The following is a 12,550-nucleotide window of genomic DNA, read 5'->3' on the forward strand; positions in this document are numbered from 1 at the left end:
GTGGGCATTGATTGAACTTATTTTCATAAATTTCAACTTAACCCTTGGGGCTAGATTGGCCATATATAACCCCATTGATGAAACAGAGCATAACAAACTTATTCGAGTTTAGCGAGGTTGCGGCAGTTAAATATTATTCTTGAAATTAAAAACTTTGGACAAGTTATAGTAAAATCAAAAGCTAAGCTGAAGCTTAAGAATTCCAAAAACAATTCCAAAAACTTGAAATTTTAAAATGTGGTTCCAATTGATATGTTTAAAAAGGATACCAGAAATCCTATGGAACAATCGAAGAGTCAGGAAAGATTAATAAAAAAAAAGTGAGCGACACTAGTTTTACTAATAAAAAAAATAAAGATGTTCCGCAATACAAATAAAGAGTTTATTTTTTTTTTTTGTTTCTTCACAAAAGCCAAAATCCTGCGGCGCACCTGGGAAAGGTTCGCGGCGCACCAGGGCGCTGCGGCGCACAGTTTGGGAAGCACTGTATTACAGCATTGAACCTGATGTGAAGTACACACTGCTATCAATATGTGTTTCGTCGAAATAGAGACAACGTTCCCCAACAACCTCTTTCTTAGAGAAACTTATTTCTGAAAGACTTAACTCCTAATTCACTTAAAGGAGCTTCTGAATCATTTCCTGAAGATTTATCAGAAGAAACCCATTAATGAATCTGGAGGAATACAAGGTAGAATTGCTAGAAGGAATTACTGAAGAAAACCAAGATTGCATTTTCAGAGCAATCGAAAATCCGGATAAAATTCTATAGGAATCTCCAGTTAGCCTAGTGCATATAGCAGTTTCGGTCGGGAGAATTTGGACAGGGTATCAATGATGATAAGAGAAATCTCTGGTAGAAATTTGAGTCCCGTCGGAAAGAAATAGCTACATGAAGAAAAGAATTCAGGCTCGGTTTAATTTTACTATTGGATTATTGGTTTAATTTTTCTCATGTTCAAATAAGATGTAAAGTTATGCGTGAGATTAATTTAAGATTAACATGAATTTAAAATGTGTTGAAAGCTACTGTAGCGTATACGTCTTCTATATCATTATTGGTGGTTGCTTCAAATTCACTCATGGACGCATTGCCTCAAGATAAGTGTTAAACTATAAATAACTCGTGTTCGTGGAAACAAATTTGACAAAAACTTTAGTGTTGATAAAAACGGAATGAAATGTTTACGAAATCGGATAGTGACAAAAACGGATAGTGGTAATAACGGATAGTGACAAAAACGGAACATACCTGTACTTGGATGAGCTAAAAATAATATCGAAAGGTTGTATGAGATTTGTGAATATTTTATTTGAAAATTACTATTAAAATAGCTTCAGATATCAATGTGCCGTATCAGACCCAATTGTTAAGTCAATTTTGGTCTATTCTGGACATAATGAACCATAGAAAATTTGACAGCACGGCTGCCAAAAAGTGCCTACTCAAAAAATATTCAATAGTGAGTTTTTAACTCATCTAAAAATTTAAAAAGCGATATTTTTTGTCGGATATTATTTTACAAGAATACTATTTTGATTAGCAAATATTAATGTCGAAAAGTTTTCGTGAGTTTTCAGTTTGTATTAGGGTATCGCACTACTTGGGCGGTGGTTTTCTTCGTCTGTTATTTTCGTCTGTTTTCCACTGTAACTCGGTCAATTTAGAACCGATTGACTTGAAATTTTGTACACGGGTAGATTAGGGCAGTTCAGACTTTAAACATGTCAAAAAATGAAAGCTCCCATATGTTCATTACAATCCTTGGTGCAAAACTATAGCCCTGTCAAATTTTCAGCCATTTCGGTTGTGTTTTAATGGTGGCCCAAGAGCAAAATAGGTTTATATGAGAATTACTATGGAGAATTTTCAAAAAAGGTTCTCCGCGCTGTAGAGCATTAACACATTGATGAAGTCATAGGGTCAACGTCTTTTTGAATTCTTCAGATCTCAATGATGAATGTTGCCGAAGACCGGAACTTATTTCGACAATCAGGAAAAAAGATATTGAACAAATTCTCACTCGCATGCGCATCTTCACACACGATGTCCTGTAAGGTGTGCAAGAAGGTAACACGCATACTATGATTGCGTGTCAAACGTGTCGATCGAGCTGTGGCAATCTGTTTAAGCATGCATGATAAATATTGATTAATAACTTCTGTCTCGTGAGTCGAAACGAGTTGCTGTCTTCGGCAACATTCATCATTAAGATTTGAAGAATTCAAATTGACTTTGACCCTATGACTTCATTCATGTGTTAATGCTCTACAGCGCGGAGAACCTTTTTTGAAAATTCTTCATAGTAATTCCCATATGAACCTATTTTACTTTTGGGCCACCATTGAATCACCACCGAAATGGCTGAAAATTTGACAGGACTCTAGTTTTGCACCAAGGATTGTAATGCACATATGGGAGCTTTGTATTTTTGACATGTTCGATATCTGAACTTCCCTAGGGTAGATACTATACCTATCTCACCACATTCCAAAAGTTGTAAATTACATTCACGGCGTGGAGAGTTGCTTTCACAGCTCGCTCACGAGTTAAGCATGCGTGTGCGACCCTTATGATATTCGGCAAACTTTCAGATAAAACTACAAGGTAAAAGTCATCCATACATTGTTTTTTGATAGCATGCTTATGAACTGAGATAGTAGCAAGTGAATGTAACTCTTTGCAAATGGTGAATGCCATCCCTGCTTATCAGACCCGATTGTTAAGTCACTTTTGGTCTATTCTGGACATGATAAAGCATTAAAATTTTGATAGCACGGCTGCCAAAAAGTGCCTATTCAAAAAATATTCAATAGTGAAAATAATGAAAAAAAATCAAAAAAATTGGTTTCCTGGAGCAATTTTCAATTTTACAGAGTTGGTGTCTTCGGCAAGATAGTGTATTCCAGTATTACCTACAAACTTGTAGAACATATCACGTTGAAATTTTACGATATAATCATGGAAAAGTTCAAAAAACTGATTTTGAGGTTGTTTTTTAAACTTTCATATTTTCTCCCAAAAAAATGAAGTTCAAGCTATATGGTGTCTTCAGCAAAGTTACTTGAAATAACTTGTTCTACAACTTTGCTGAAGACATCTGCCCTCTAAAAAATATTTTGAAAAAATATTTTTTTGCTCGGGTTTACCCTACAGTTTTACCATACAGTGAATATGCATAAAAATAGAGAAGATTTTTGTGAACCTATCTTCCAAAGACACCTATATGCTAAAATGTCATCTAACGCCTCTTAGAGGTTTTAATCGTCTTTTTTTTAGAATGATCCCACTGTGCGTCGGATTTTGGAAACTTCGGCGGCCTTCTGCCGCTTCAGCTTCTCGACCCTCTATGCGACTTCGACGCATTGCTCGCCCGATACTATTACTTTGCTCATTGTTTTGTATTTATTGCTAAGTTTTCAATTGTTTTTTGATGTTTTTCAATCGGGATTTTTTAAATTATTTATGGAAAAATCAGATTTATTTATAAAAAATTCAAACTTTTTTGGTGGAAAAATTGCAGTTATTTATTGCAATTATTGAATTATTCGTGGGAATTCCGACATTTTTTTTGCTCAAAAATCAATTACTTATGGGAAATTTAGATTTATTTATGGACTTTTTTATTTGTTTATTGATTTTCTTTTAGTTTATTATTGCTCCCACCCCTACTTCTTTATTGGTTATTTCTGATTTTGTTATGGAACATGATCACTTTTTTATGAGTTGTTTATATTTTAGCCGTACATCAGAGGTTCATCCAGAAGATCCTTCAGGGATTCCCATAGGAGGTTTTTCAGAGGTTAGTTTGAGAGTTCCTTCATGGATTCCTCTAGAATTCTAACAAGGGATTTCTCCAGACGTTCTGTAGGGATGGCTCAAGAAGATCCTTCAGGGATCACTCCGGAAACTCGTACAGGAACTCTTTCTACCATCCCTTCTGGAATTTGTTCAAAAATCCCTCCTGAAATTCCTTCTGGACGCCTCATGAAAATTTTTCAGAGATTCTTTCAGGAGTTCTTTCAAGAATTGCTTCAGAAATTCCTTCGGTAATCACTCCAGGAGTTCGATCAGATATCTCCCCAATAGCTTCAGGAGTATTCAGAGATGCCTCCAGGTGTTCATTAGGAATCCCTTCGAAAGTTCTCTAATCTGAGGTATCCTTCCAAAAGCCCATTTAGATATTCTTTCAGAAGGATTCAAAAATGCCTCCTGGAGATCCTTCAAGAATTTCGTAAGTTTCTTCAGGAATTTCTGCAGGAGGTATTTAGAAATTAGTCTATGAGTTCCTACAGGGATTCCTTCTGAAGTTCATTTAGAAATTCCTACAGGAGTTCTATCAGAGATTCCTCAAGGAGTTTCAGAGATTCTTGCAGATGTTTCTTCAGAGATTTCTCCTGAATTTCTTCAATGATACAGAAGATCCCTCAGAGAATTTTATAGAAAGATCCAAGGGTACATCCAGGAGAATCCAGTGATTCCCCCAGCAGTTTATTCAGGGATTTCTATATAAGAGTTCTTTCTGAGATTCCTTCAGGATATCATTAGGGGATTCCAGGGATTAGGGATTAGGGATTGTTCCAGAAGTTCTTCCAGGGGTCGCTCCTGAGGTCCTTTCAGATTGTAGATGCCTCTAGCAGTTACTTCAGGGATTTCTACAGAAGCTCATACAAAAATTCCTGCAGAACTTCAGAGAAACTTGTAGGAGTTCCTTCAATAATTTCCTTAGGATTATAATCATGCATATCTCCAGGATATTCTTGAAGGATCTTTCATGGAGATTCTACAATGATTCCTCAAGTATTTTCTTCTGAAATTCCTCCGGGAAATTTTAGGGAATACCACCTGCAAATTCTTCCTCCTACCCGGAAAGATCCGCTGAAAATCCTTCGAGGCTTCCGCCTGGAAATCCTTTGGATATTCCTACCGGAATTTCTTCGAGCATTCCCCTGTAATTCCTGCAAGGATTTCTCCTGTGATTTCTTTGGGGATTCCTCCTGGACTTCTTTCAGGGGTTTCCCTGGACTTCCTTCGAGGATTCCTCCTGGATTTTTTTCAGAAATTTCTTCCGAGATTCCTCCTAGAATTCCCTCGGGAATTTCTCCTGGAATTCTTTCGGGGATTTCTCTTGGAATTGCTTCGGGGATTCTTCCTAGATTTTCTTTCGAGATTTCCTCCTAGACTTCTTTCGAGAAATCCTCCATAAATCCAATCCGGAATTCCTCCTGATATTCCGTCGTTGATTCCTCCTGAAATTTCTACGGGAATGCCTCTTCGAATTTCTTCTGAGATCCCTATTGAAATTCCGTCGGAAACCGCTGTAATTGATTTGGTGATTTCTTTATGAAAAAGCTCAGACTACAAATTCTAGAGCGTAATAACAGCTTCTTTGCTTAGCCAATGTTAACATTATGGTCAAATTTTGGTCACGCCGATTCATGGTATAGGATCTAGTACCATTTGGGCAGGTGTACCTATTTTGGGCACTTGCCGCTATAACTAAGTCAATTTCAAACCGATTGATTTGAAATTTTGTCCAGAGTTAGGCACGTACAGTATCTAACTCTGTACAAAAATTCAAATCAATCGGTTTGAAATTGACTTAGTTATAGCGACAAGTGCCCAAAATAGGTACACCTGCCCAAATGGTACAATACCCTATTGTTTGCTAAATCAATAGGGTATTCATAGGATAGGGGATTCGATAAGCTTAGAGGAAAAGAAGGCCTATTGCAATCTGTCGGAGAGCATCCGACCGAAATAGTATTCGACCTCCACTTGACCTTCACCAGAACGTACCTCCTTTTCCTTAATCCATCAAACGTCCACTTTCGTTGTCCTTTCCTTCCTGATTCCTTGAATTTCCCGAATCCGTCACGTAGAATTAGTCATCTTCAGACCATCGCAGGCAACGTAGAACACCAGGTTTACATAAAACACTTTATTTTTCCACAAAAACACTACATAAACTTTATTAACATTAACACTGTTTATTTCTTAAAACTAACAAATTAAATCGAGCAAGGGTTCGCCCCTTGCGACTGATCACGACGACGTACTGAGGATCAACTAACCACTCAAATCCTCTCTGCTCTCGCTGACCGTCGATGACCATCCACTCCTTAGTGGTAGTGGACCGTACCGATGTCCACGTAGATGTGAAGCGGTTCACTACAACGACCGCAACAGCAACAGTAGCGCAATTCGGCCCGTGGAGTACCTGAATGTAGCGAGCATATCCAGCCGTTGGCTGCATCCGTAGCAATATATGATGTTGTTCGCAGACATCCTCACCCACCCTGAAGTTACCGGGAAATTTATGAAAATAAAGAAACCTCCTCTCGATGCACTGGACGGAATCTACGAAATCAACCTTATTTATCTTGATCCTGCATTGGTAACAAACAGAGCTTGACCAACGGTCGTTTTAAACTGCCAGTAGATGTTCGCACTGTAACCACTCGAGTGACTCCATCTTCGCCCGGGTGCAACTCCTGAATCCGGCCCATCTTCCACTGTGTAGGTGGCTGATTCGACTCAACTACCACAACCAATCTTCCAACCTGAACATCAACTGCTGATTGCCAATGTTTTGATCGGGCCTGAAGCTGGGACAAATATTCGCGTCGCCAGCGTCTCCAGAAATCCTGAAGCTGCCGCTGTACAAGTTGGAATCGGGTCAAACGATTAAGCTGGACGTCGCTGAGATCAGGATCAGGCATGGATAACAGAGATCCTCCAACCAGAAAGTGTGCCGGCGTCAACGGCTCCAAGTCTAGAGGATCATCTGAGAGTGACGTCATTGGCCTAGAATTCATGCAGGCCTCCACTTTGTCAGCAAGGTGACGAAATCCTCTTGATGCACAGGATTGCTACCGACGACTCGTAGTAGATGGAACTTCGCTGATCGAACTGCTGCCTCCCACAAACCCCCGAAACGTGGGGCACTTGGAGGGTTGAAGTGCCAGTATATGCCTTCGTTTGCACATTCCTTTGCAACAGTTTCACGATGTGTCTTCTCTTTCAGCAAATCGAACAGCTCTCGGATTTGATTTCTTGCTCCCACAAAATTCGTCCCGTTATCCGAGTAAACATCGGTGCAGCGCCCCCGGCGAGCAAAGAAACGTCTCAACGCCTGTAGAAACCGCTCCGTAGAAAGGTCTGAGACTAGTTCCATATGCACGGCCTTCGTGGCCATGCACACGAAGATTGCGACGTATGCCTTTGTCGGTGTCCGTCCACGACCAGCTCGCAGATACACAGGCCCGAAGAAATCGACACCAGCTTTCGAGAAAGGACGCGAAACGGTGACTCTAGCTGCCGGTAATTCTCCCATTTGTTGCTGCATTGCTGACGGTTTTGCACGAAAGCATCGTTGACATTGGTGGACGACCTTTCTCGCCAGGTTTCTGCCACCTAGTGGCCAATACCGTTGCCGAACCGTACCTAGAAGCAATTGTGGCCCAGCGTGGAGGTACATTTGATGATGGTGCTGGAGGATCAACTCAGTGAGAGCGTGTCTTGCCGGTAAAACAATCGGATGCTTCGTTCTCGGCGACTCTTCGGAATGAGCTAATCGACCCCCCACTCGTAGGATGCCGTTTTCGTCCATTTGTGGATTGTACCATCGCAGAGGAGAATTCCGAGCCACAGGTGTGCCAGCCAACAACTTGCTGATTTCGTCCGGGAACGACTCTTCCTGGACCTTCTGGAGAATCGTTTGCTCCGCAGCTTGCAGTTCTCTACTAGTTAAATATCCTGTCCGTTTCTCATCTGCTGAGCACCGTAGGTTGTTCAGGAAGCGCAACCAGTATGCGGTCATCCGAATCAATCTCGTAAACGATGAAAATTTGGCTAAAAAATCCGAAATGAACCCAGATTCCTTCGACGAAGCACAAGCCACCACATTGCGTCGTTTCTCCAACTCTTCTTCTGGGGTGTTTTTCACGGGTTTGGGCCAACTTTCAGGGTTTTGCAGCAGCCAGGTAGGTCCATGCCACCACATATCGTTCCCAAGGATGTTGTTCGGCGAGATTCCACGTGAGATCAGATCAGCCGGGTTTGTAACTCCAGGAACGTGTCTCCATTGATCTGCTTCCGTCAAACCTTGAATTTTCGCAACTCTGTTCGCGACGAAAGTTGTCCATGTTGCTGGTGGTGACCTTATCCAATGGAGTACGCATGTCGAATCCGTCCAAAATTGAACTCGGTCATCTGTTTTCAGTGATTCTGTTACCTTTTCCCAAAGCTGTGCTGCCAAAAGTGCGCCGCAGAGTTCCAATCGAGGTAGAGACTGCACCTTGAGCGGTGCCACCTTTGATTTCGAGGTCAAAAGGTGAACCGAAACTGCGCCATCGTCTCTCTGGCTCCGAACGTAGATTGTCGCGCCGTAAGCGACTGTTGAGGCGTCCGAGAAACAGTGGTATTCTACGGATAGTGAGCCTGGACCTATGACGCATCGTGGAATCCGAATTTCGTTCAGTGAAGGAAGTTGCTCGTGGAATGTTCGCCACAAGGTAAGTTTAAGGAAGGTACAAGCATATGAGCAGTTAGATGATGCGGGGAGAGGTATCTTGCGGGGAGGGTAGAGGTGATAGCTGGCGAGTTTATTTACATCGGCTCTTCTCTTCGATTGCAGTTTCTATGGGAACATTTGAGTTGTTGTTTGTATCCGAGTGAAAATTTTCTTCCAAGAACGAAGACGCGTTCGACTTCATTATCATCAAATCAACAAATGGGAAGAGAACGTTTTCGCCAAGGTTTTCGAGGTGTTAATGGATTCTATTTTGTAAAGATTTGCCAAATACCTAGATTTGTTGAAGTCTGCTGCCAGTGAACTAAGAGCATTGAATATTGCGCACGGAATGGCACGGATATTCTTTTTCAAGGACTTCGTCGGAGAACCAGCGGAAGACGTCATTAGAACTACAGTGCTGGCAATCAAGTTGCTTTGTCCCGGTCCCATCCAAGTGAATTAGAACTTCTCCTTGAACACTGCCCGGTACAAGATTTTTCCCACTTACCGCTCTTTATGTGAACTTAGAGAAATGTCTTGTCCAGAAGCACGCAGAATCAATAAGCATAATTAATGAATGCAATCAAAAATGTTGCACTTTCCCGTTTTTAGTTTTTGAATCGAGCCAAATCATGCCATTTGAGTGACAACTTTCGAATCATGGCTTGCTTAGCAATACAAACTTGCCAGCTGTCATTTACTTTTTCAATATGGCGGAATACATGATATGCCATATCGGATTACCTTCCTTAAACTTACCTTGGTTCGCCATTCCTCACCCACCATTTCGGGTAGTGGGTCGTCCCATTGGAGATTTTGGCCTTCTTCGTTCTTCAGACACCAAAGCCGCTGCATGAAGATCTTCGCAGAAGTGATGGTCGCTCCAAGCAGGCCTAGTGGGTCGAAAAGTCTCGCTATAAAACACAGCACCTGTCGTTTCGTGAGGATCTGATGCTCGGTGATTGGAGAAATTTCGAACTTGAAACGGAATTGATCTACGTTGGGAAGCCATGTTAAGCCCAATGCTTTCACCTCTGCATCCTGGTCCCAATCAATGCCGTCCGAATCAGGTAACGCCAGATTTTCCCTTGGAATGCCTTGTAGTACTTCCGGGCGGTTGGAAGCCCACTTTCGCAGTTTGAATCCACCGCTGATCATCATTGCGTCGACTTGCCTTCTCAATTCGATCGCCGATTCGACGTCGTCTGCTCCAGAGATAACATCGTCCATATACACGTCCTCTTCGATGGTTGGTGCTGCTAGAGGAAACCTGTCCCGCTCATCGGACGCCAGCTGTTTCAAGGTCCGAGTGACGAGATATGGGGCAGATTTGGTGCCGTACGTCACGGTTAGAAGTTCGTATGTGGAAACCTTCCCATCTGGTGACGTCCACAAAACGCATTGTAGAGGAGTGTCTTCCGAATTCGTCCAGATCTGCCGAAACATTTTTTCCACATCAGCTACAACCATCACCTGACGAATCCGACTACGGAGAACGATCGACCTGAGATCTTGCTGAACAACTGGTCCAGCATACAGTGCATCATTGAGTGATACACCCGTAGACGTTTTACACGAAGCGTCGAAGACCACTCTCACCTTGGTCTTGGTGCTAGACTCCTTGATCACCGGGTGGTGGGGTAGAAAACAACGCTTGACTGTATTCTCCTCGCAGTCATTCACCATTCGCATGTGACCGAGCTCCAGATATTCAGTCATGAAGTCGCTGTACTGCTTCCGAAGCCGCTCATCCTTGGACAACCTTCGTTCTACCGCTCGCAGCCGTCTCAGAGCAATGTCCTTCGATTCACCGATTTCCGCCAAAACTTCAAAGTTCTTGGGGAGGGTGACCGTGTACCGTCCGTCCGATTCCCGCTTGACTGTTCGTTCGTAGTTCTCCTCGCAGTGCGCTTCTTCTGGAGAGAATTTGCTGACGGCTCCCACTTCCTCGCAGGACCAAAACCGTGCCATTAGTTCCTCCAGATCGTCCGAGACTGCCATATTACAAGTGTACTTGGTACCCTGACTTGCTGTAGTGACTTCGCCTGTCACTATCCACCCAAATACGGACTCGGTCAGCACAGGTAAACCCTTTCCAAGTTGGATTTCCCTTCCGGTTGGAAAGAAGCTGAAGAAAGCTTGGATACCTAACACCAAGTCGACCTTTCTTGACCGGAAAAACTCTGGATCCGCTAATTCGATGTCTACCGGTATATCCCATCCATTTGCCTGAACTGTAGAGGTTGGTAGGCAAGCTGTGACCTTCGGTAGAACGAGAAATTCCATCGATCGAGCGTACGACGAGTTTCGAGACTTGACGACTGCCTTGATCTTGCGAGATGCCTTAGAGCTGGATTGTCCGATGCCCATAATCAAAATGTCCGTCCTTTTAACCGCTACCTTCATCGTCTGGTAAAGATTCTCGGTGATGAAGTTGCATTCCGACCCTGAATCCAGTAGCGCTCGTGCTGGATAGCGAGAACCTTGGTCGTCTTCGATCACGACGACTGCTGTAGCTAGGAGAACCTGAGATGAGACGCACTGTGCCGCGTTGGAAGAAGTAGATTCAACCGCTGAGGCATTCGCTGCCTTCGAATTCGCACCTGTGCCGTCCTGCTTAGCGCTATCTCCCAGATTCGCCTTCCCTGATGATCCTTGGCTACCGTTGGCGTCTCCTGCCTTGAAGCACAGCAAGGAGTGGTGTCGTGCCTTACAATACCGACAAGAGAACTTCGATGCACACTCTCGAGCAAGATGACCACGTTTGAGGCAATTGCGGCAGAGCGATTGAGCCCGCAGTAGGGACTCTCGACTGGACAACGACATCTTCAGAAAGGCTGGACAAATGTGGAGCCCATGAATCTCCGAACACGACGGACACTTAGCGTTGTTCGACTGTACGGCGTTGTTGCTGACCTTCGCTGAGAACGGTTTCCGTTTCGGTAGTAGGGATTGGTCGATCTTCGTTTCTACCTTCGCTGGCAGAGCTTCGAGAATTTGTATTCTCCGCTGTAGAAATTCCAGCAGATCCTTCACAGTGTCCTGCTGCTTCGTAGACGAATGTTCTTCCCACCCGCGTCGTGTGGTTGGATCGAGACGAGAACTTAGAAGTTCCACCAGCAACAGATCTTTATAATCCGCTGGCTGGATAATTTGGTCGAGCGTTTGAATCACACGGTCGAATCCATCAACCAATTTGTGGAGATCTGTGGCTGATTCCTTGATGAGCGACGGCAATTTGATCATCGCTTGCACCTGCTTCTTTTTAAGAAGCTTGTTGTTGTTATAGCGTTCTAGCAACGTCTGCCAAGCAACCTGGTAATTGTCTCTTGTGATCTTTAGCGGATCGATCAGTGCCTTTGCCTCACCTGCCAGGCACCCTTTGAGGTAGTGAAACTTCTCCACTGCCGGTAGATCTGGTTTCTCGTGAATCAAGGAAGTGTAGAGATCCCTGAAACTTAACCAGTCATCGATGTTGCCATCAAAGCATTGTAGCTTGATTTGAGGCAGCCGAACGTGGTCCATCACGCCATGAAGAGTGTCGTCTCCAGGATGAAGCGTTTGGTTCTGATTGGCATCGCTCTGAAACGCTTGAGTCTTCTCCACTAGAAACGATTTCGCATCGTAGTAGCGGTTCTCCATTTCCACTTGGCTGGTCTGAAGGCTTTCTTGTTCCTCGAAATCTTCGTGCGCTTCGATTTCCCAAACAGTTTCACTAATCTGTACCCATAGCGGACATCTCAAGGCGGACATTGATTTGAGCAGCGGTAGTATCATCTTTGAAGTTTTTAACGAATACGCAAATATTACTTAAAGATAATTTGAGTCCCTTCAGTTTTGTAGTTAACGACTTCAGGGAATCCGCACTCCTCGTGACGGGTTTCGACATGGTTGCTTGCCTTACGCAACCGGAGCTCAGACGAAACTCGGTGATCCGGCAGTATCCTCCACTCGCAGTATGGTTAAATCGATTGAGAATCCAAATTCGAGAGAAAACGCAGATGTAGTATGCAAATTTCTTTGCTTCGGCTAGA

The 12,550-nt window shown here is 43.2% G+C and overlaps 1 protein-coding gene across 1 annotated transcript; it reads right to left on the reverse strand.

Moving 5' to 3' along the window:
- Positions 1–6,815: 6,815 nt before the first annotated feature.
- Positions 6,816–12,269, reverse strand: LOC134286391 (uncharacterized). The gene is made up of 2 exons (XM_062848003.1): positions 9,276–12,269; positions 6,816–8,642 (listed from the first exon to the last, which is right to left on the reverse strand). Exons 1-2 carry the CDS (start codon positions 12,267–12,269, stop codon positions 6,816–6,818), a joined length of 4,821 nt encoding a protein of 1,606 aa, XP_062703987.1.
- Positions 12,270–12,550: the final 281 nt, after the last annotated feature.

This window comes from Aedes albopictus, chromosome 2, assembly GCF_035046485.1.
Source record: "Aedes albopictus strain Foshan chromosome 2, AalbF5, whole genome shotgun sequence".
NCBI classification, from domain to species: Eukaryota; Metazoa; Arthropoda; class Insecta; order Diptera; family Culicidae; genus Aedes; species Aedes albopictus.

Excerpts from the sequence above, each read along its gene's own strand:
- LOC134286391 (XM_062848003.1), bottom strand. The coding sequence starts at position 12,269 with ATGTCCGCCTTGAGATGTCCGCTATGGGTACAGATTAGTGAAACTGTT. Across the intron at positions 8,643-9,275 it reads GTGAGGAATGGCGAACCAAG|AAACTGCAATCGAAGAGAAG; the intron begins GTAAGTTTAAGG and ends ATGTTCCCATAG.